Source organism: Saimiri boliviensis, chromosome 11 (genome assembly GCF_048565385.1).
Source record: "Saimiri boliviensis isolate mSaiBol1 chromosome 11, mSaiBol1.pri, whole genome shotgun sequence".
NCBI lineage: Eukaryota > Metazoa > Chordata > Mammalia > Primates > Cebidae > Saimiri > Saimiri boliviensis.
This window is the reverse complement of record NC_133459.1, coordinates 30,096,839-30,118,030: the sequence shown is the minus strand read 5'-3', so window position 1 is coordinate 30,118,030 and position 21,192 is coordinate 30,096,839. Positions and strand designations below refer to the sequence as shown.

The window sequence follows — 21,192 nt, the reverse complement described above, 5'->3', positions numbered from 1 at the left end:
ATCCAGCCAGCAGCCTGGGCTCTGTGTGCCCCAGCAAAGAGCAGTCCCACCACATTCCTCCAACCTGACGCCCCGCCTCCCTCCCCACAGCCCCCCATGCCTCCTGCCAAACCCGCCTACTGTTGGAGAAGGAGCCATCAGGGATGTAGAAGGCACCCACGGTGATGCCCACGAGGATCAGGAACTTAAAGAACCAAAACCTATGGAGGGGGTGGGGGATGGACAAGGAGGCTGAGTACGGGCAGGGAAACTGGAAGCCAGACTGGGCCTGGCCCCAGAGCCCCCCCACAACGAAGAGCAGATGTTGGGAACGACGCAGGTGGGCTTTCTGATGGTCTCATGGGCACAGGTCTCTCCTGGCCCTGGGAAAAGCCCTAAGGGGCAGGAGGGAGGACCATGCAGCAGTGCAGGTGGTCACCCAGGTCCAGCCCCAGGTGTGTCACTGAGGTGCTGCAGGGCCTGAGGCTTACTGCCGACCTTTCTGAGCCTTGCTCTCCAGCTGAGAAATGGACGTAACTCAAAGAGCCATTCCCCATGCTGTGCCCTCCCACGGCTCCTGAGCCTGAGGGTAGGGTCTGCAGATCCCTGGACAGGCAGAGGAGTGGGGAAGGCACTGGGGGAAGGTCCCAGGGTGCCGGCGGGGACCCCTCTCTCACCCGTTCTGGATGGCAGCCCGGGGGTCCCGGCTGCTGCTCACGCAGAGCATGAGCAGGGTGAAAAAGAAGAAAAAGGCTGCCGTGGCGAAGCACATGCGGTAGACCGCGCGGTAGCCAAGCAGGGAGCCGCAGTCGATGTAGCCCTGCAAGGCAGTGGGGATCCCGGCCCCCTCCTCACATACCCAGGGCAGCTGTGGAAACAGACAGAGCAGCGTCAAGGCCCCACCCCTCACAGAACCCTAGCAGCTGCCTTTATAAACCAGAGCCCTGCTCTGCCAAGGCTGTCCAGGAAAGAGGCTCTCCCAGCAGGGGCTGGACCAGGCAGGGAGGGGAGCTGGAGCCCCCGACCCGTGCCTCCACCGCCTCCATCTCCACTCCTAGCTCTCTCTAGGGCTGAAGCCCTGGGAGGGAGCTGCCCAGTTACATCTGGTTACTATCTGTTTATTTCCCACAGCTTCAGTAACTATTGCGCTGTCTAAAGTAGGGTTTCCCAAAGTGATCTCCATCCACCACCTACATCAGAACCACCTGAGACGCTTAGGGAAGCAGAGGTTCTGAGGCCCCTCTCCCATGGTGTGGCCTGAGAACCTGCATTTCTACAAGCTCTCCAGGAAGTCTTATCTTTATATACACTAAAATGTGCATAAATCACCATGGTGATGCCCACGCCCCCCGGCTCTGTGCCAGGCAGTAAGACACTAAGATGAATGGGAGAGTTAGGAGCCCCAGCTTGGGCTTGAGCACTGAAGGGGAGAAGAACACCCCCTAGGCCAGTGTCTAGGGGGGCAATCATGATTAGTAAGATTTTCCAAGGAGACGGTGGCCTAAGAGAAAGAATCCTCCCGTGAGGTTCAAGCCCTCCTCCCGTCATTTCCAACCTCAGATCATCAGTGCACCCAAACATCCCTGCCTCCTCTTCTGGATGAGCTGTGACCCCAAGCCTGGGCCCTCTAGCCTGGAGCAGCTGAGGCCCCTCACTGGAGGCTGCCCTGCCTGGGGTGCTCACCTTGTAGAGCTGACTCTCCACGCCCGGGCTCAGCATAATGATGGACACCAGCACCCCCAGGAAGAGGAAGAATGTGAAGATGAGGCGGCTCACGGTGGAGTTGCGGCTGGCGGGGCAGCAGCTGCACAGGATGCAGGGGGCAGAGCCACAGAGGCAGGACGCCTGTGGGACAGGACCATCATTCTCCCGTCTCCCCTTCCCAGCCCAAGCTCGCGGCTCCCACCACCTGCCCAGAGGTCAGCGCATCTGTACCGTGCTAAGCAGGAGCACACTGTTCCCCCGACACCAGCCCACTGAACTTTCAGGCCCAAGAGGGAGGCTGGGTCATATAGGGCTACACAGTCAGTAACCGCAGAACCCAGATTCAAACCTGGGTCTATCTCAAGTGATCCTGTGCCTTGAGAGAGAGAGCGAGCCAGCCGAGGTCACACTGTTTCTTACTTACAGGGAGGGAGAGTGGTTTAAAAAAAATCACAAGGCCAGCTGTCACCGATTACCTTTGTGACCTTATACAACTCACTCAACCTCTCCGTACCTCAGCGTCCTCTTCCATAACACCAGAATCCTAGTGGTATGTACTCCTCACATATCAGTTGTGAGAATGAAAGAGAAATTCCAAACTGTAGCCCCTTCAGGCTCCCTTTCTCCGCCCACCTTAGTTTTTCCCCCGAAGGACTTCCTGCGGTCTGCGAGGCTTTATGATTTACTTGTGTTTGTTGACCTCCGCTTTCTAGCAGGTCAGGGATTTTTGTGTTTTGTTCATTACGGTATTCCTAGAAATTGGAACTGTGCCTGTCACACAGTAGGAGCTTAGGGGCTATCTGTTGAAGGAATATGATGTGTTTGGCATGGTACCAGTCACATGTTAAGACCACAGAAAACAGCGTAATAGTGCATAATAAACATCAGTTTGGCGAACAGAATGATTTTCAGTTCTGAGGCTATACCAGCATTAGACAGCAGGTGGCGGCCTAACCTTCTCCCTCTCCAGTCCTCTGCCCAGTTGCGGTCAGCCCTTCCCCTGGGCTGGCTGAAATCATTCAGAAGCTGGTGATGCCACACTATACCCCACCTGAAAAGGAAACTCACCCTCCTGGGAGCCCGGTCCACAGCCCAGCCTTTGAGGAAACAGGTCCCACATCTAAATACCTCTGGTAAACTGTCTTCGCCCAAACAGCCCCTATTCCTCACCGGGGCATTTAAGAGCCTGGAGAGCAAGAGGCCTAGGCCCCGCCCTCCTGGGGCTTACACAAACAGGAAAAACACTAAACAAATCATTACTGACTCGTGATGAGCACTAAGAAGGACACGCACCCACTGCCAGAAGAGTGCCAACGCAGACTAGGTTTGATTGAGGGTGGCATGGCAGAGAAGCCCTCCTTGAAGAAGTGACTTTTAAGCTGAGAGCAGGCCAGGCATGGTGGCTCACACCTATAATCCCAGCATTTTGGGATGCCAAGGCCCAGGAGTTGGAGAACAGCCTAGGCAACATAGTGAGACTGTGTCTTTTAAAAAGGATTTTTCTGCCGGGCGCGGTGGCTCAAGCCTGTAATCCCAGCACTTTGGGAGGCCGAGGCGGGTGGATCACGAGGTCGAGAGATCGAGACCATCCTGGTCAACCTGGTGAAACCCCGTCTCTACTAAAAATACAAAAAATTAGCTGGGCATGGTGGCACGTGCCTGTAATCCCAGCTACCCAGGAGGCTGAGGCAGGAGAATTGCCTGAACCCAGGAGGCGGAGGTTGCGGTGAGCCGAGATCGCGCCATTGCACTCCAGCCTGGGTAACAAGAGTGAAACTCCGTCTCAAAAAAAAAAAAAAAAAAAAAAAGGATTTTTCTTTTTTCCTTGCCCTGTCACCCAGGCTGGAGTGCAGTGGCACAATCTCAGCTCACTACAACCTCTGCTTCCTTGGCTCAAGCCATCCTCCCACCTCAGCCTCCTGAGTAGCTGGAACTACAAGCACATACCACCATGCCTGGCTAATTTTTTGTTTGTTTGTTTGTTTTTTGGTAGAGATGGAGTTTCACTACAGTCCCCAGACTGGTCCCAAACTCCTGGGCTCAAGCAATCCACCCGCCTCGGCCTCCCAAAGTGCTGGAATTACAGGTGTGAGCCACTGCACTTGGCCTTTCGAAAAGAAATACTTTAAAATAAAATAATAAGCTCAGAGCATAGGGATGAGGAGACACGGCCAGACCAAAGGGAGGAAAGAAAGTTCTAGGCAGGTGGCTCTGGGGGAGGTAGGGGCTGGGCACTTGAGGAATAGAAAGAAGGGCCTCGTGGCCAAAGCTTGGTGAGCGGGCAGTCTGCAGTGAGTGTGAGGTCAGACAGGCTGGCAAGGCAGGACCACATAGGCACCAGCAGCCAGAAACAAGACCCTGGTTTTCATCCTAAGAGCAGTGGGCACCCACTCGAGGGGCTGGAGCCAAGGGTCAGGAATTGAAAGATCAGCTTTGCAGAGAGCAGACTGGCAGGGGCCCGTCGATCCTGAGACCTCCTCTGCCCTTCTTTCTGGACTAGTCACAGGGCACACGGCACACCCTGCTGGGGGCAGCTGCCTCCTCTCTTACTCTTCCCCAGACTAGAAATGCTCCTTCTCGCCTCTCTCTCGCTCACACAGATACTAAACAACATGCTTCGGAAACACAACTATTCCTCCTGGTCTAAATGAAAACAGTCCACCTATCCAGCAACTTCTGGTTACATCTTGCAGCTGCTACCCCAAGAGCTGCCTCCTATCCATGGCTGTTGGTGGGTGAGGAGATAAGAAAAGCCTGAAAACTGTTTCATAGGCCATAATGCAGAGGTCCCAAACCTTTCTGGCACCAGAAACCAGTTTCAGAGAAGACACTTTTTCCACAGATGGCAGCAGGGTGGTAGCAGGGGGCAGATATGGTTTGGGATGAAACTGCTCCACCTCAGATCATCAGGCATTAGATTCTCATAAGGAGGACACAGCTTGGATCCCTGGCATGCACAGTTCCTGGCAGGGTTCATGCTCCTATGAGAATCTAATGCTGCCGCTGATCTGATTGAGACGGAGCTGAGGCTGTCATGCTTGGTCGCCCACTGCTTGCCTCCTGTTGTGCGGCCTAGTTCTTTTTATTTTTTATTTTTATTTTTTTAGAGATGGGGTTTCACTATGTTGGCCAGGATGGTCTCGACCTCCCGACCTTGTGATCCGCCCACCTCAACTTCCCAAAGTGCTGGGATTATAGGCATGAGCCTCCACACTCGGCATGGCCCAGTTCTTAATAGTCCATGGATAGGTATTGGGGACCCCTGCCATAAAGAACATTCTGGTTATCAGATAGAGCAGGTTATTTAGTCCCATTTTACAGATGTGGAAATTGAGACCAGAGGGGTTAAACTTACCAGGGGTCACATAGCAAGTTGATAACAGCAATGAGATTCAAGTAGTATTAGCGACAGCTACCACTTACGAAGGGTTACTCAATCCCAGGCACTGTGATAAGCACTTTGTCTACATTAAGCTTCACTGATGCTATAAATTGTGTGTTTTAATTTTCCATTTACAAATGGGAAAACTGAGACAGAGAGATGGCATGACCAAGGTCACACAGCAAGTAAGCTGAGGAGCTGGGACGCAAATTCAGATCTGTGCGCATCAAGGGTCAGGCTGCCCAAAGGACCACACTAGGTCCCAGCTCGCTAATTCACTAATGGTCCTCTCATTTAATTTAAATACATCCCAGTGATGAAAACACAAATCCCTCCAAGACCAGAAAACCAAGGGAGGCCAGTAGGTACTGATCTCAGGAGCCAGATGCCCAGGTGCTCCTTCAGGTCCTGACTCTGGCTTGTTACCATTTAATTTCAATCTGAGACACAAGAAAGCTGTTCCACTTTCAGGGAGCTTGGCCTTTCAGCTCACTCTGGTTCCTAAAGCTCAAAATCCAGGTGTTCCTGATGCCTGAAACCTCAGGATTTCCAAGGGCTTGATCAGCAGCCAGAGAGACCAGGTCAAAGGCAAAAACACACACTGCTTCCAGATCTTCCTTGGAAATGGTCATCCGTCTTAGTCCATTCACCCCACCCCGGAATGGCTCCAGCTCCTGCAAGAACCTCTTCCATTTAACCAATTAACCAAAATGTTATTTTATATATAAATAAATATATATATATATATATATATATATATATATACACACATATATATATATATCTTCCTACAGAAATGGCAGACCGTGGGAGTAAGGGCAGATATGTACACATAGACACAAACACACAGAAATTAATTGTGCCACTGATCATAATAGGAAAATAACAGGGGAAGAGAAATTTTGTTTTGAGACAGGGTCTCATTCTGTCACCCAGGCTAGAGTGTAGTGGTGTCATCTCAGCTCACTGCAACCTCTACCCCCAGGGCTCAAACAATCCTCTCATCTCAGCTTCCGGAGTAGCTGGGACCACAGGTACCAGCTAATTTTTGTTTTGAGTTTTCTGGGTTTTATTCCCCCCTCACCACCAAGAAAGGGTCTGGCTCTGTCACCCAGGCTGGAGTACAGTGGTGTGACCTCAGCTCACTGCAGCCTCAACCTCCTGGCCTCAAGCAATCCTCCTACCTCAGCCTCCCAAGTAGCTGGGACCACAGGTGCATATCACCACACCCAGCTAATTTTTATATTTTTTGATAGAGACAGGGTTTTCTCATGTTGGCCGGGCTGGTCTTGAACTCCTGGGCTCAAGAGATCCTCCACCTTGGGCTCCCAAAGTGCTGGGATTATAGGCATGAGCCACCATCCCCAGCCACTGGGGGAAAATTGAAAATAACAAAACACCCATCGATATATCATGGTACTCCATAAAAGGGATTTCTCTGCTGAATGGGGCAAACATGTAGGTAACACTTAACTTGGATATATTTAATTGTACATAAATAATACTTCAATTAAGTTGAATTTACAAATATAAAAGTAAAGATTTTATATAAAGAAAAAACTTAAATAAGCTTTAGGTTTTGTGAGCCTATTGGAGTCTTAAGAAACTACAAATAAGGCCGGGCGCAGTGGCTCAAGCCTGTAATCCCAGCACTTTGGGAGGCCGAGGCGGGTGGATCACGAGATCAAGTGATCGAGACCATCCTGGTCAACATGGTGAAACCCCGTCTCTACTAAAAATACAAAAAAGTAGCTGGGCATGGTGGCGCGTGCCTGTAATCCCAGCTACTCAGGAGGCTGAGGCAGGAGAATTGCTTGAGCCCAGGAGGCGGAGGTTGCGGTGAGCCGAGATCGCGCCATTGCACTCCAGCCTGGGTAACAAGAGAGAAACTCCGTCTCAAAAAAAAAAAAAAAAAAAAAAAGAAACTACAAATAACCTAAATGCCTAACACCTGGGGACAGCCGTGGCCCTTTCACTCCACGGAATGCTACAAAGGCAGAAAGATGCCAGAGCAGGCGTCCCCAGATTTTTTACACAGGGGGCCAGTTCACTGTCCCTCAGACTGTTGGAGGGCCGCCGCATACTGTGCTCCTCTCACTGACCACCAATGAAAGAGGTGCCCCTTCCTGAAGTGCGGCGGGGGGCCAGATAAATGGCCTCAGGGGGCCGCATGCGGCCCACAGGCCAGCCATAGTTTGGGGACGCCTGCTCCAGAGCAACATGGAATAAACTCGTGATGCATGTGAAAGGAAGGCTGACCATAAGGCTGTTCCCACACTACAATTACAACCACTCCCCTCTCCCTGCGGACACACTCAAGGGCAGCATCGGAAAAGCCCCAGAACACTTACAGTGGCTGAATCTTGGCACCAGCCCAGGTTCTCAGAATGGAGAAGTCAGGATTTAAGAAGCCCCTAGCCTTAGAGTCCTACAGCTACAAGGTTCCTTGGCATTCAACCAATCCATTCTCTTTCCAATGAAGAACCACCTAGAAGCATCTGGCCATCCTTTGCTGCTTGCATACTGCCACTGACAAGGAGCTCACTACCTCTCGAGGCAAGGCAGATGGCTCTGGAGCTGTGAGTGGTTTGGCATTATGTGAACAGGCTGTCACTGAGTCAGTCATTCACATTGTCTCCTGGTTGTCCTTAGAGCCAGGGACAGAAGTTCTTAGAACCACTCGTAGGGTGCTAGGTGGGTAGGGGAGGCAGCTGAGGGCTGGGTGACAGTTTTGAATTTTTCTGTTTAAAACAAACTGGCCATCTGGGTGTGGTGCCTCATGCCTGTAATCATAGAACTTTGAGAGGCCGACACTGGCAGATTACTTGAGGTCAGGAGTTTGAGACCACCCTGCCAACATGGTGAAACCCGTTTCTACTAAAAATACAAAAATTAGCTGGGCGTGGTGGCGGGCACTTTTAATCCCAGCTACTCAGGAGGTTGAAGCAGGAGACTCGCTTGAACCTGGGAGGCAGAAGTTGCAGTGAGCCGAATAGCGCCACTGCACTCCAGCCTGGGTGACAGAGCAAGACTTCGTCTCAAATAAAATAAAAGCGGCCCTCCAATTCTGATATATATCCAAAAGAAATGAAGCAGGGACTCAGATATTTAAAGACCCATGTTCATAGAATTATTCACAGTAGCCATCAGGTGAAAACAAGCTAGATGTCCATTGGTGGATGAGATGAATGGACAAACAAAATTCCATACAATGGAATATTATTCGTTCTTAAAAAGGAATGAGGCTGAGTGTGGGGGCACACATCTGTAATCTCAGCACTTTGGGAGGCCAAGGAAGGAGGATGACCTGAGGTCTGGAGTTCAAGACCAGCCTGGCCAACATGGTGAAAGCCTGTCTCTACTAAAAATACAGAAAAATTAGCCGGGTGTGGTGGTGTGTGCCTGTAGTCCCAGCTACTAGGGAGGCTGAGGCAAGAGAACTGCTTGAACCTCGGAGGTGGAGATTGCAGTGAACAGAGATTGCGCTACTGCATTCCAGCCTGGGTGACAGGGCAGGACTCTATCTCAAAAAAAAAAAAAAACAAAAACAAACAAACAAACAAAAACGGGGGGGGGGGGGAATGAAATTCTGACACAAGGAGGAACCCACAGGGCATTATGCAAAGTGAAATAAGCCAGACACCAAAGAACAAATATTGTGTGACTCCACTTAGATGGAGAGAGTAGCCAAACTCATAGAAAAAGGTGGTGGAATGGTGGTTGTCAGGGGCTGGGGAGTTGCTGTTTAGTGGGAGTTTCAGTCTGGGAAGATGGAAAGGTTCTGCAGAAGGATGGTGGTGATGACTGCATTAACAGTGTCAATGTACTTAACGCTACACTTAAAAATTGTTAAAAACGGTACATTTTATGTTATGTATCTTTTTCCTTAATGTTTTTAAAAAGGAGGGGGCACAGAGTTTTTAAAGAAGAGCAGGAAGTCAGCCAGCTGAAGAGGGAAGAAGGGTATTCCCAGCAAAGAGAATGACACACGCAGAGCTACAGGGACACTGTATTTCCAGGGGAGCTGAAAGGGTGAGAGAAGCTGGAGAGGTCATGGAGGTGGCGGCCAACGTCCCATACACCATACCAGGGAGTCTGGACTTCAACCTGAAAGCAACGGGGAATGATTGCGAAAGAAGAGGAATGACAGCAGATTTGCATTTTAGAAACATCACTTTGACCACAAAAAGAAAGGTCAAGGGGGTGATGTGTGGTCTCTTTCAGGGAAGAGAGAAGAGAGGAGAGTCGGGGTTGTTTTCAGTAATCCAGACGAGGGCTGACAGTAAGACCCTCTAGAGTTACTGTGTGTGTGCCTTAGCTGGCACTACTCCTGACAATGCCTTCATTTGGGGTTAATTTTTATTAGGGCTGTATTTATTTGAGCTCCATTTTATTTTATTTTTATTTTTTTGAGACAACATTTCAGTCTTTTTGCCCAGGCTGGAGTGTAATGGCAGGATCTTGGCTCACTGCAGTCTCTGCCTCTCGGGTTCAAGTGATTCTCCTGTCTCAGCCTCCTGAGTAGCTGGGACTACAGGCATGTGCCACCACGCCAAGCTATGTTTGTATTTTTAGTAGAGATGGAGTTACTTCATGTTGGTCAGGCTGGTTTCCAACTCCCGATCTCAGGTGATCCACCCACCTCAGCCTCCTAAAGTGCTTGGATTACAGGCATGAGCCACCACACTTAGCTTTTATTATTATTTTTGATAGAGTCTCGCTCTGTTGCCCGAGCTGGAGTACAGTGGAACAGTCTCGGCTCACTGTAACCTCCGCCTCCCAGGCTCAAGTGATTCTCCTGCCTCAGCCTCCCGAGTAGCTGAGATTATAGGCACCCGCCACCATGCCTGGCTAACTTTTGTATCTTTATTACAGGTAGGGTTTCACCATGTTGGCCAGGCTGGTCTTGAACTCCTGACCTCAGGTGATCCACCTGCCTCGGCCTCCCAAAGTGCTGAGATTACAGATGTGAGCCACTGCACCTGGCCTAGATCTCCATTTCAATATACATGTCTTCTAAAATAAATTACAGGCCTGGCACAATGGCTTATGCCTGTAATCCTAACACTTTGAGAGGCCAAGGTGGGCGGATAACTTGAGGTCAGGAGTTCAAGACCAGTCTGGCCAATATGGTGAAACTCCATCTCTACTAAAAATACAATATTTTGATGGGTATGGTGGCACACACTGGTAATCCCAGCTACTAGGGAGGCTGAGGCGAGAGAATCACTTGAACCTGGAAGCCAGAGGTTGCAGTGAGCCAAGATGGTGCCATTGCACTTCAGTCTGGGTAACAGAGCAAGACTTCGTCTCATGAAAATATATAAAGTAAAATAAAATAAATTACAAACTCTTTAAAGACTAAAATAAAAGGTTAAAAGGGTAAACTTTTTAACATATATTTCGTCACAATTAAAAAAATACAAAATTGGCCCCAGTAAGAATGCAGCTTGCTGCCTTCACGAACAACTCCATAACTGGCTGAGCCACCCAGGACTAGTCAAAACACAGCCGAGGTCAGCCAGAAATGTCCCAAGGTACACTTACTTCCCCCATGCAGTGCCAAGAACGCAAGTCCTAATGCTGACTTGTCCACAACTTGTAGTCTGACCTCAGGCAAGGCTCTCCTCCCCTCCCTGGGACTCAGTTTCCTCATCTGTAAAATGGTCTCCTGGAGCAGGACAGTATAGTGGCTCAGAGCCCAGGCTCTACATTTAGGCAGCCCTGGGTCTCACTGGCTTCAGCACTTCCTTGCATGTGGTCTTGAGTCTTGTACCACTGTGGGATGTTTTTGGGCTGCTGCATGCCAGCTTCCTGCTAAATATGCAGCTGTGCTAAGCTCAGTCCCATTTAATCTTCACAACAGGCTAAGGGATAGACACCATTGTTCTCTCGACCTTACAGACGAGGGGATGGGCCACGTGACTGCCCACAGTCACAGAGATGAGAAGAGGCAAAGCTAGGATATGAGTGCAGTGGTCTGACCTACAGGCATTTCACACTCCCTAGGATGTACGAGACCCTCCCAAAATATTTGCAGACTGGCTGAGTCATCATGTGCGGGCTTGGTGGCTCCATCCCCTGTGTACCCATCTTACTTCCCCATGCAAGGCAGGACCTACCTTTAGCCCAGTTCACCTTCAGCCCAGTTCCAGTGCTGAGAACGACAATCAGCAGATGAGTCACAGCTGGGAGGGTACAAAAGTCTTCCTCCACTGACCCATCCATGCAAAAAAATCCCCCTAAAGTTGCCCAGAAACCCCTCATAGAACTTCACTCCTGCATAGCAACTCTTCACTACAACAGGATGGTACTGGTGTCTGGTAGTGCCCAACTGCATCACTTAATGCTGTGTGGCTATGGAGAAGTCACCTTCACTCTCTGAGCCAGTTTCCTCATCTGTAAAATGGGAACAATTATTAACTACCCCAGTGGGGTCTTTGTGAGGATTAAATGAAAGGAGGTTTTATACACACACACACACACACACACACACACACACACACACACACCAGTGTTCACTACAATGTGGGGCCTGAGCCACTGCTGGACAGCTCCATGCTTCCTGTTGGGATAGTTATCCGTAAAATGGGCTAACGCGTCACAGGGTGGAGGAGGTGGGGTGAACCAGTGAGATGGCATGTGAGGGGCTTGGAACAGTACCTGGCTCAGTAAATGTTAGAGGCCAGAACCTCAGTAAATGTCAGAGGCCAGAACACCAAAGGGATGGCATTGAAGGGTGGGGCAGGTCCCTTGCTGATATTACTCACTAAGTTACCTCCCAATTCTACCAAAGACCAACCCTGTGCCTCAAGTAGCCAGGATGTGGGGAAGGGAGAGAAGGTGTGGGCAGAGGCCTGGACCAGGAATCAGACGTTGCTCCTAACTGTGCAGTTCTCCGTCCTTTCCCTGTGCAACCTTAGGCAAGTCAGCGAACTTCTCTGGGTGCAGTCTTCTCACCTGTAAACAGATGGTTTGAGCAGACCTGTCTGCTCTCAGCATTGTAGAATGCTGTGACTCAGGGACCGGCACTTGGCTTTGCATTGTCTCCAAATGGAATTCTCCACCCACCTTTCCTTGATGTTAGCAATAATTCCCACAGGGAGCACTCACGATGTGCCAGGAGCTGTTTCATCTCCCAACAGCATTGTGAGAAAGGCCCTGTGACCGTCCTCGACTGACAGATGGGGAGACCAAGGCACACATGGCTGGCTGGCAGGCTGCCCCTCAACACCCCCAAGCCAGCCCAGGAGGGCCTGTGTCCCAGCTGGTGCAACCAGATGGAAACCAGGTCCACTGTGAAAGCTCTGCCTCCCTCACCAGGAAGCAAACCCTGCGGGCAGAAACCTGGCCTAAACCTTGAATTCTTTGGGCTCGGAGGGATTTCAGGCACCAGCTTGATTCTTCCTTCTGCACATGCACCCGTACACACACACACACACACACACACACACACACGGGAAATGGACACCCAGTGAGGCAAGAGGCTCTCTAGTCTCTCTGTGCTGTCTATGCTGATCTCATTCTCAGAAAATGGCTGTGAATTAAATCTCTAGACCCCAAGCTCTCCCCTACACGCCCCCCACCTCTCTCTCTCTCTCTCTCTCTCTCTCACACACACACACACACACACACACCCGTCAGGGACAAAGGAAAGCGAGTACTGAGATTCAGCAGCCGCTGGAGCCCCCTTCTCCCTCTCAGGGCCTCTTTGTGTGGGGCCAGAGGGGGAGGGGGCTGCCTGAATGAACCTCAGATTTAATGAGGGAAAGAGGGAAGGAGAGGGGGCTGGGGAAAGGGAAGGGAGAACGGGCCTCCCAACCGGGGTCTGGCTGGAGCCCCTCCCTTCTGCGGCTGCAGTCACAAAGCAGAGGCTGGCCGCCCCTCCCGGGTCCCGAACCCGCGACCGGTCACTCCCCGCGCACACCGGCACCTCCCTCGATTCCGTTCTCCCAACCCAGAGCCCGCCCGGTGGTCCGTGACGACCCGCACCCGCCTCACTCGCGGGCGGCTAAGAAAGTCCGGGGCTCCCTCCCCTCCCATCCCAGTCTCCGCGCGGGGCCCAGAAGGTTCCAGGCGAGCTGGGAAAGTGGCTGAGAGGCAGCGCGAGCCAGACAGGACAGCCGACGGGGCCGCAGAGAGACTGAGGGACGGACGACAGCAGACGGACAAAGACAGTCGGACGAACGACGGACGGAGACGCGCACCAGACAAATAGGAACTGACAGGCCGGGCCCGAGCGACAAAAACAGACAGACTGACGGGCAGGCGGCCAGAGGGCCCGGGCGGGGCACTCGGCAGGAGCGACCGGCACGGCCGACCACGCGCGGCACCAGGGCGTCCGGGACGGGGACAGAGGCCACCCCGAGGACCGCCCCAGGTGGGCGACGAGGGCCCGCACAGCTGCCCCGACCCCGGGCTCCAAGCTCAGTCTCCCCAGGTCCCGGAGGGCACTCCCCTCCCGCCCGCGCGCCCCGCCCTCCCCCGCGGAAACCCGAGCCGGGACCGCAGCTGCCCGGCGCCCGCCGTCCGGGGAGAGGCAAGGGGACGGGGGCAGCGGGATCGAGGTGCCGAGAGAGAGCCCGGGAGGGCGAGCAGGCGGGGCGCCGGCCCAGAAAGTCAAGTTCGCAGGAAGGAAAAAGAAGAAACTACTCGGAGCAGAACAGAAGAAAGTGCGGGCCCGCAGCAGGAACGGGCGGCGCGCGCGGGCGGGACTCACGCAGCTGAGCAGGGAGCAGGCTCCCAGGCAGGCCCCCATGGCGGCGGCTTCGGGCGCCCGGCGTGGGGCGCGGGGCGCAGGGCGCTGGGCGCGGACTTCGGGATCCGGGTGCGGGGCCTGGCCCCTCCCCGGCCCCGGCCCCGCCCCGCCCCGCCTCGGCCCCGCCCCACCTGCCGAAGCTACTCGACGATTTCCGGAGGCGCTCGGGGCCTCCCCGGACTCACCTGGGGCAGGTGCGTGGGGCGGAACCCTAGGGGAAAAGGAAGGTGGGAAATTCCCGCGGCCACGCGAGCCACGCAACCTGACCCAACCCTGGCCCGGGCTCACATCCTGCTCCAAGGCGAGCGTTCGGAAATCGACCTCGGTTTGAGCCCGTGCGACCTCAGGACACTGTCACCCTTCAGGACAGAAGCCAAGAGCTGGTCACCGCTAACTCCTCAGTGCTTGGCGAAAAGCCTCATCGCAATATGTAGGTGCTGAAGTTGAATGCTGAATGATTGGATAAAGAAACTTTGGCAAGTCACTGCACCTCTCTGAGCCTCAGTTTCCCGGTCTGTAAAGTGAGGATACATACCTCATAGGGTGGTTACAACACATGGTAGATGCTTGACAAACGTAAGCTCCTATCGTTCACTGTTTTCCTCTTCTTTTTTAAGAGACAGGGTCTTGCTCTGTCACCCAGCCTGGAGTGCAGTGGTGCAATCATAGCTCATTGCAGCCTTGACCTCCTGGGCTCAAGTGATCCTCCTGCTTCAGGCTCCTGAGTAGCTGGGACTACAGGTGCATGCCACCATGCCCACCTACTGCTTCTTCTAAGACCCCAGCCTCTCACTCTAAAAGCATCCTCCCTTCTCTCCATCTGTTCTTCAAACTCCACTGACTCCCAGCAGCCTGCTGGGAGCCACACACTGCCCACAGCCACCCGTGCTTGGTGGCTTATCACTCCCTAGGGATGCCCAAACTCTGGTCCCTCACTAAGGAGGTCAGAAGGCAGGGAGGGGAAGCCACATTCCTGGCAGATGGCTCTCCAGGGGTAGGTGTGAGAGACTCAGAAGTAGCGCTCTGTAATTACTCTCCCTTCAGTCCTGTCCTCAGCCACCTCTGGACAAGATAATGTTAGGGAAAAGAAGGCTCTATGCCTCGAAGCTGGCCCCAGGGCCAAAGAGCTGGGTTCACTGCATTCTTGGGTGATTCACTAGGCGCCAGGCTTAGCCATTAATATTCCACGAGGACTGTTCAACAAACACACCCTACACTTTCCCTCCTCCGCACTTTTGCCCACACAATGCCCCCTTCTTTTTTATTTTATTTATTTATTTTTTGAGACAGGGTCTCACTATCACCCAAGCTGGAACACAGTGGCCCAATCATGGCTCACTGCAGCTTCAGTCTTCTGGACCTCAGGTCATCCTCCCCCTTCAGCCTCTCAAGTAGTTGGGACCAGCAGTGCATACTACTATGCCTGACTAATTTTTTAAAAAATTTTTTGTAGAGATGAGGTCTCCTTATGTTGCCCAGGCTGGTCTCGAACTCTTGGGCTTAAGCAATTCTCCTGCCTTGGCCTCCCAAAGTGCTGGGATTCCAGATGTAAGTCACTGCACCTGGCAGATGCCCTCCTCTTGAAGGTCCTTCTTCTTATCCCTCTTTCTCCCCTTTGAAGCTTGCTCACATGCCATACCTCTCAGTGAAGAGAGCCACCACCATCACCCCTAACCCACTACCTGCCTCCATTAGAAATGAACATCCTTGTGATTCCCCCAAGCTTCCAAACAACATGGGCCTCCTTTATGGCCTCACAAACAACCCAAGCACATGCCCAACTTTCCCCCATGGTACCATTTAAGCCCCACAACAGCCCTGAGAAGTTGATTAATTCCACACTCACTCCAGTTTACAGATGAGGAAACCAAGGCACAAAGAAGTTGTGACACGCTAAACCTAAACCATGCATTGAATAAACATTGACTATGATCACTGTGGTTATTGTTACTGTTGCTTGAGGCTACACAGCTCAGAAGCAGCAGAGCTGGAGGGCCACCCAGGCTGGCTTTCACCCTGATGTCCTACTGCTTCCCTTAGAAAAGTGCAGGTGACAATATCTAGTCTTCCTATTCTTCTGTCCAGTAATATTTCAGTCCTTGCCTAGCCCAAAGCCTTTAGGAGACTGTGACCCACCCAAGAACGGTCTGCTCTCTGGCCACCCCCTCTCCTGCCCGGAGCACAGTACAGGGCCTGGCACAGTCAGGCAGTGAATGCTTGCTGGATGAATGTCTGAACTTTTACCATAAATCCACTTTCCTCCTTTTGCTGTAACTGACATTCTGATCCGAAAGCAGCCCCTACATGGTCATCTTCTGCACAGAAAACCTTTACACTGAAATATCACCGAGCAGTCTGAAGTGAGCCCTCCTCACATGCTCCCATCCCAGGGCCAGCTCCCTTGGACACTTCTGCTCCAAGAGCTGAATTTTTCATTCCACATCCCCTCCCTATCCATGACCTGGAACAGGAGAAAGCACCCAAGACCAAGAAGAGTGACCCCTGGGATTCCTGTTCTGCCACAGAACATGCCCCATGTCCCCATGCCCTATGCCATCCTTGGGGGGCCACTTCACCTCAGAAAGGGCGCCCATCCATCCCCTTCCCTGAAATAGGGAGGGCTATTCTGTTCAATCTCACAGAGCCAGAATGAGCATCTGAGAAAGCATTCTAAGAAATAAGCAGTTATCTGCAAGGAACGAGGGATTAAGCTGACTGCATGTGTAAAGGGACAGCCACTCTGGCTTCAGGCTAACATTTTCAGAGCAAGGTAATGTGCTGCCACTGTCCTGGCCTCCTGCCTGCCCAAGGCCAAGGCCAGCTGGGCTCTCGCATGCCGGGCATGGAGGACATAACTCACTGTGTGGCTGGGTCCTGGTGACTCCTCCTCTCTCAGCCTCACGCTTCTCATCTGTAAAATAAAGATAAGATATTTTGCTCCAGATATCTCGGGGGACTACTGAGGAGATGAAATGAGGACATAGATAAACAGTTTCATTTCTTGGTACCCTGGCCAGCCCATCAGCCTTTACTCCCAGCCTTGAGTCTCCTGCATGGGGCCAGAATAGCTCTGTCTCTCATACCCCCAAAAGTAAGGTCAAAGTTGGCAGCTATGTGATACTGGCAAGTCACCCAATCACTGTAAGCCTCACTGGAGGGCTGGAATTAGGATTCTGCTCCTCCACCCAATGCCATGTAAACCATGTCCCTTGAAAGAAACATATAGGGGTCATTTGGTCCATTGCCCTGTGTCCATCACCCAGCCCAGACAGATGCTCAACTCTCTAGTTCCCAAAGAAAGCAGGCTCTGACTTCTTGGACCACCCACCCCAACATTCTCTAATCTGATCTCATCGGGCCTGAGTTTTCAAATCTGCAACACAGGAACAAACACCTGCCCCAGCCCCAGTGCCTCCTGTCCATTCTCACCCTATCCCTTCTTACCATCCTTCCATCCATGAGGACTCAGATATGTGCTGGCTTTGAGTCTCCTATCCCTGGGGCTTTGCTGCCTCTGCACTGGCCTCTATTTCCTGCTTCTGACCCATTTACAGAGCAGGGCTGAGGCCATCCCTTATGAATATGCATATAGGATAATAAGAGCTTGGGATTGGAGGAGCATCTGGGGAGAGGTATTCACATCTGCACCATCCACTCTGCTCTCCCCATAAACACCCCCCAACCAAGGTTGTCCTTCCTCGAAAAGAGTGCATGGGATTTTGGAGCAAAGGCTCATGTAACGATAATCGTATTCACAGCAAGAATTTTTAAGAGCTTACAACATGCCAGGCATTCTGCTGAGATTATCTCCTTTAAGATGCATTTAAGGTAGGAACTATTGGCCCATTTAGAAGATAAGGAAATTGATGTTCCAAGAGATTAGGCAACTTGTACATAAATCATATGGGGAGCATGCATAGTGATCATGTGCAGAGCCAGAATGGAACCTGGGTTTCCTCAGAAGAATGGAATTCCAAAGCTGTTCTCTAAACCCCTGCTGCCCAGATGCTCAGGGCCAAGCCAGGAGCCCTGGGTGGTCATGGAGCCACAGCTGGATCTCACGTGCCAGCAGTTGAGCCCACAGGTCTTGGAAGGGACTCTATCTGGAAAGTATGAAGACAAGCAGAAACAATGTGTGTTCACACGTGTGCAGGCACACAGTGAGGCAAGCTTAGCATGTGCAAACACAGGGTGTTCTGCGTGCATGGATGTAACTGTGTGGGGTAGGGGTACTCCTGTGGCTGCCCAGTGTATCTGCCTCTATGCTGCTCCAGTGACTTTTCTCCAATCAACACTTAGAGAGGGCCACAGTGGGCGAGGAGCTGGGAATGCAGTGTGAACAGGGCAGACACAGTCCCAGCCCGTGTGGAGTGGATGGTCTGTGGGCTTTGCTTCCCATATGCAGTAACACTCTGGAAGGAATTTGTTTCCTTTGTGGGAAGTGGCCAGGGGTTGAGAGAGAAGATGGATAAGAGTGGAAAAGGTAGGACAGCTGAGGTGGGTCACTCAAGGGAGCCTCTGGAACTTGCCAGAAATACGGTGGAGGAGAGAGCCAGAACCTGGCACCAGTTCCACGAGAGCCACAGGTCTGAGGGTTCCCAAAGGTCTCCAGATGCTTTCCTTACAGATGTCTGGGGTCTTGAACACACATGTGGGCAGTGTGTGATGTTGGTGGTGGCGGTGGAGGCGGGGCTGTTTAGGTACATGTGCCCAGATGAGCATGTGTGGTTATGTGGATATGTGCATGGAGTATTCATGTATAAATGTGGGGATATGGGTAAGTCATATGTGGTATGTACACACATGGGGTTTACATGCAGAGGTAGGGGTGTGCCTGTGTGTGTAGCAGGGCCTGTTACTGCAAAGGAGAGAAGAGAGTGTCATTTGGCCCAGGTCTCACATTCAGAAGCCTCAAAAATGCATCCAAAAATGAGATGGAATGAAAAGGAGGGAGAGAGTGATGGATGGCTAGGTAGATGGATAGGCAGAGGGCTGGCTGTGCGGAGAGATGGATAGAGGGTTGGACAGAGGGACGGATATGTGATAAGGCAGATACTGCAAAATCGTAGCCCCTAGGTGCTGAGTATACAGGTGCTCACTGTACCATTCTTTCAACCCCTCCGGATGCTTGACACTTTTCGTAATACAATATGCACACAAAGTGAGCTGGATGTCTAGCTCCAGGGAATCATGGATGAAATGGAAAGAATAGAATGCTCTTCATGCCATTTGAAACTTACATCCCACCACTGGACCACACAGCAATGTGAAATCACATTTTTTATAATTGTTGTGATGATCTTGTGAGTCTCTCAATTACATTGTATTGGATGTGTGTGGGTGCATGTGTGTATTTTTAAAAAAAAACATTAGTTTGGCCGGGTGCGGTGGCTCACGCTTGTAATCCCAGCACTTTGGGAGGCTGAGGCAGGTGAATCACGAGGTCAAAAGTTCAAGACAAGCCTGGCCAACACAGTGAAACTCCATCTCTACTAAAAACACAAAAATTAGCTGGGCGTGATGGCGGGCACCTGTAATCCCAGCTACTCAGGAAGCTGAGGCAGCAGAATCGCTTGAACCTGAGAGGGAAAGGTTGCAGTGAGCCGAGATTGCAACACTGCACTCCAGCCTAGGCAACAGAGCTAGACTCCGTCCCAAATAATAATAATAATAATTAATTTGTTAGATAAAAACATACCACAGTTGTGAACACCCTATTTAGGCCTTCTTCATTTTTAAATTACCAGGAGCCTTAAAAGACAGAAGTGGCCTGGCTCGGCCGGGGGCAGTGGCTCATGTCTGTAATCCCAACACTTGGGAAGGCCAAAGCGGGCAGATCACCTGAGGTTGGGAGTTCAAGACTAGCCTGACCAACGTGGAGAAAACCTGTCTCTACTAAAAAATACAAAATTAGCCAGGTGTGGTGGCGCATGCCTGTAATCTTAGCTACTTGGAAGGCTGAGGCTGGAGAATTGCTTGAACCTGGGTGGCAAAGGTTGCGGTGAGCCGAGCTCACACCATTGCACTCCAGCCTGGGCAACAAGAACAAAACTCCATCTCAAAAAAAAAAAAAAAAAAAAAAAGAAGTGGCCTGGCTCTCTCCATCTGTGAGCGCCTGCTACGGGTGTGCGTATGGGTTTGCATGTATGTGCACCTGCAGGGATGTGAGCACATATAGGTGGGGTAGGCTGATACTCATGTGAGTGCCCACACAGAGAGCTTAGCCTCCTCCAAGCCCCGCTGGGGCCAGCACCACTCTGAGGTGAGACGGACATCTTAGGACTGAGGAAGGGCAGCCACTAGCCCCAGGGCAGCATAGGGGACCAGGAACTCTGTCATCTGAGGCTTGGACACGCTCAGGCCAAGCGGCGTCCTCTGGCCAGCAGCAAGGTGTGGGAGGCTGTTTCCTGGAGGAGGATGGGGCAAAGGCTATCCAGAGCCCTCCTGGGCCCAGTGGCTCCTTTCTTCCTCCCCATACATTTATATCTCCCATCAGGACCATTCACCCTCCCCTGCTCAGTGCCTGTGGGCCCAAGCTGTCAATATCCCCTCATTGGACAGATGGAGAAATGGAGCCCTAGAGAGAATGGAGTCACTCAGGCCACACAACAAGTCAGCCCAGAGCCGGTATGAGATCCAGCCTGAGTTCTGCTCTCTGGCCCTACTGCCTGTCATCTCTGCATCTCCCTCCCTCAGTCATTTGTCCACCAGCCGAGGTCTGCAGGGCTCCTACAGAATGGGCTCCAGGCCCAGTAGACCCAGCAGGGAAGGCCCCAGAGTGTCCTCCTGACTGGGCAGGTCACATATAAAATCCAGGAGGACAGGTGGGCACCAGAAACAGCAGGTGGCTGAGAGGCAGGGCCTGGCTTAGCCACTGACCCTGTTAGAGTGACCCTGGACAGCTCTCTGCCCCTCTCTGGGCCTCAGTTTCTCCATCTGTAAAATAAATGGGTGGAGTCTGGGAGCAGTGGCTCACACCTGAAATCCTAGTACTCTGGGAGTCCTAGGCAGATGGATCACTTGAGCTCACGAGTTTGGGACCAGCCTGGGCGAGACCCCATCTCTGCTAAAAACACAAAAAAATAGCCAGACATGGTGGTGCTCACCTGTAGTCTCACCTACTTGGTAGGCTGAGGTGGGAGGATCCCTTGAGCCTGGGTGTAGTGGTTGCAATAAGCCAAGATCACACCACTGCACTCCAGCCTGGGCAACAGAGTGAGACCTAACCTTAAAAAAAAAAAAAGAGAGAGAGATAAATAAATTAAAATAAATGGTTGAAGTATTAACAGTAGCTTTCAAATAATGTTTTGAAGCAGAATCCCTAAGTAGCTATAGGAGGAGCTCCCCTGTCCCATATAGGGAAGACAGG

General features: G+C 51.8%; 1 protein-coding gene across 4 annotated transcripts in view; it reads right to left on the bottom strand.

The window, feature by feature from the left end:
- SERINC2 (serine incorporator 2) overlaps positions 1-20,947 on the bottom strand; it is a 29,904-nt gene extending 8,957 nt beyond the window's left edge. Inside the window, exons 1-5 of one of the 4 annotated variants that reach the window (XM_039474139.2) lie at positions 20,930-20,947; positions 16,684-16,734; positions 1,663-1,824; positions 657-847; positions 121-200 (exon numbers count right to left, since the gene is read on the bottom strand). In XM_039474139.2, the coding sequence (XP_039330073.1) occupies positions 121-200; positions 657-847; positions 1,663-1,824; positions 16,684-16,734 (484 nt within the window). In that variant the 5' untranslated portion in view covers positions 20,930-20,947. Of the gene's footprint in view, positions 1-120; positions 201-656; positions 848-1,662; positions 1,825-11,187; positions 13,519-13,784; positions 13,923-16,683; positions 16,735-17,267; positions 17,345-20,929 lie in introns of those variants that run through there. The other 3 variants (XM_039474138.2, XM_003937586.3, XM_074380424.1) reach the window with 3 other exon arrangements.
- Positions 20,948-21,192: the final 245 nt, after the last annotated feature.